Source organism: Belonocnema kinseyi, chromosome 5 (genome assembly GCF_010883055.1).
Source record: "Belonocnema kinseyi isolate 2016_QV_RU_SX_M_011 chromosome 5, B_treatae_v1, whole genome shotgun sequence".
Lineage (NCBI taxonomy): Eukaryota > Metazoa > Arthropoda > Insecta > Hymenoptera > Cynipidae > Belonocnema > Belonocnema kinseyi.
Genome location: NC_046661.1, coordinates 100,719,203 through 100,721,456, shown reverse-complemented (window position 1 = coordinate 100,721,456; position 2,254 = coordinate 100,719,203). Strand labels below are relative to the sequence as shown.

The 2,254-nt window shown below is 39.7% G+C and overlaps 1 protein-coding gene across 1 annotated transcript in view; it reads right to left on the bottom strand.

The window, feature by feature from the left end:
• Nucleotides 1-313: 313 nt before the first annotated feature.
• LOC117173806 (serine-rich adhesin for platelets-like) overlaps nt 314-2,254 on the bottom strand; it is a 4,173-nt gene continuing 2,232 nt past the window's right edge. Inside the window, exon 2 of the mRNA XM_033362448.1 lies at nt 314-2,252. Coding sequence (XP_033218339.1) covers nt 314-2,252 — 1,939 coding nt within the window. The remainder of the gene's footprint in view (nt 2,253-2,254) is intronic.

The following is a 2,254-nucleotide window of genomic DNA, read 5'->3' as shown; positions in this document are numbered from 1 at the left end:
AATTGAGTAACTTGAAGTTGATGATTAGTAACTTTTTGTTGATGAAGACATGTAACTTCAAGTTGGTGAAAGTAGCTTATATTCTTTGGTGATGAGTAACTTATAGTTTCTGGAGGTGAAAAACTCAAACTTAGTGGAAGTAAGTTACTGGAAGTTGGTGGTAGTAAGTAACTTGAAGCTTCTGTTTAGTAACTCTTATTTATTTTTCGTTACTCTTAGTTACTATAGTCCACTTGAATTTAGTTACCTCGGGGGTACGTGAACTTCGAATTGGTCGGGATGAGTAAGTTGCTCAATGTGGGTAGTACTTATATTACCATGGTGAGTAAGTTGCTGATCTTGTATACAGGTAACTTGCATAAGCAGGTGAATAACTTGGATAAGCAGATGAATACCTTGAATAAACAGGTGGATAATTTTGATAGCCGGCCGAATAACTTGAATAACCAGGTGAATAACTTGAATAACCAGGTGGATAATTTTGATATCCAGCTGAATAACTTGAAAAATCAAGTGAAGAACTTGGATAAAAAGGTGGATAATATGCATATCCAGGCGAATTATTTAAATAAACAGGTGAAGAACTTGGATAAATAGGTGGATAATTTGGATAATCAGGTAAATTACTTGAGTGGACAGATGAAGGACTTGGATAAATAGGTGCATAATTAGGATAGCCAGGCGAATTTCTTGAATAACCAGGTGAAGAGCTTGAATAGCTAGGTGAATAACTTAAAGAACCAGATAGATAATTTGGATAAGCAGGCCAATTACCTAAATAACCAGGTGAATAATTTGGATAACTGGGTGAAAAACTTGGAGAACCAGGTGGATTATTTTGATAGCCGGGCGAATTACTTGAACTACCAGATGAAGAACTTGAACAGCTAGGTGAATTACTTAAATACTCAGGTGAATTATTTTTATAGCCAGGCAAATCACTTAAACGATTAGTTGAAGAACTTGAAGAACTAGATGAATAATTTGCAGAACCCGGTCGATTATCTTCATAGCCAGGCGAATTACTTAAACGATCATTTGCGGAACTTGAATAACTAGGTAAGTGACTTAGAGAACCAGGTCGATTATTTTTACAGCCAGGCGAATCACTTAAACGATCAGTTGAAGAACTTGAATAACTAGGTGACTGACTTGGAGAAATAGGTCGATTATTTCGATAGCCAGGCAAATCACTTAAACGACCAGGTGAAGAACTTGAATAACTAGGCGACTGACTTGTAGAACCTGGTAGATTATTTGTATAGCCTGGCGAGTTACTTAAACGACCAGGTGAAGAATTTGAAGAACTAGGTGACTGAATTGGACAACTAGGTTCATAATTTTGATAGCCAGGCGAATCACTTAAACGACCCGGTGAAGAATTTGAAGAACTAGGGGACTGACTTGGAGAACCAGGTCGAGTATCTTTATAGCCAGGCGAATCACTTAAATGACCAGGTGAAGAACTTGAAGAAGTAGGTGACGGACTTGGAGAACTAGGTCGATTACTTTGATAGCCAGGCGAATCACTTAAACGACCAGGTGAAGAACTTGAAGAACTAGGTGACGGACTTGGAGAACCAGGTCGATTATTTTGATAGCCAGGCGAATCACTTAAACGACCAGGTGAGGAACTTGAAGAACTAGGTGACGGACTTGGAGAACCAGGTCGAGTATCTTTATAGCCAGGCGAATCACTTAAACGACCAGGTGAAGAACTTGAAGAAGTAGGTGACGGACTTGGAGAACTAGGTCGATTATTTGTAAAGCCAGGCAAATGATATAAACGTTCAGGTAAAGAATTCGAAGAACTATGTGACTGACTTGGAAAACTAGGTCGATTATTTTTAAAGGCAGGCGAATCACTTAAACGACCAGGTGAAGAACTTGAAGAAGTACGTGACGGACTTGGAGAACTAGGTCGATTACTTTGATAGCCAGGCGAATCACTTAAACGGCCAGGTGAAGAACTTGAAGAACTAGGTGACGGACTTGGAGAACCAGGTCGATTATTTTGATAGCCAGGCGAATCACTTAAACGACCGGGTGAAGAACTTGAAGAACTAGGTGATGGACTTGGAGAACCAGGTCGAGTATCTTTATAGCCAGGCGAATCACTTAAACGACCAGGTGAAGAACTTGAAGAACTAGATGACGGACTTGGAGAACCAGGTCGAGTATCTTTATAGCCAGGCGAATCACTTAAACGACCAGGTGAAGAACTTGAAGAAGTAGGTGACGGACTTGGAGAACT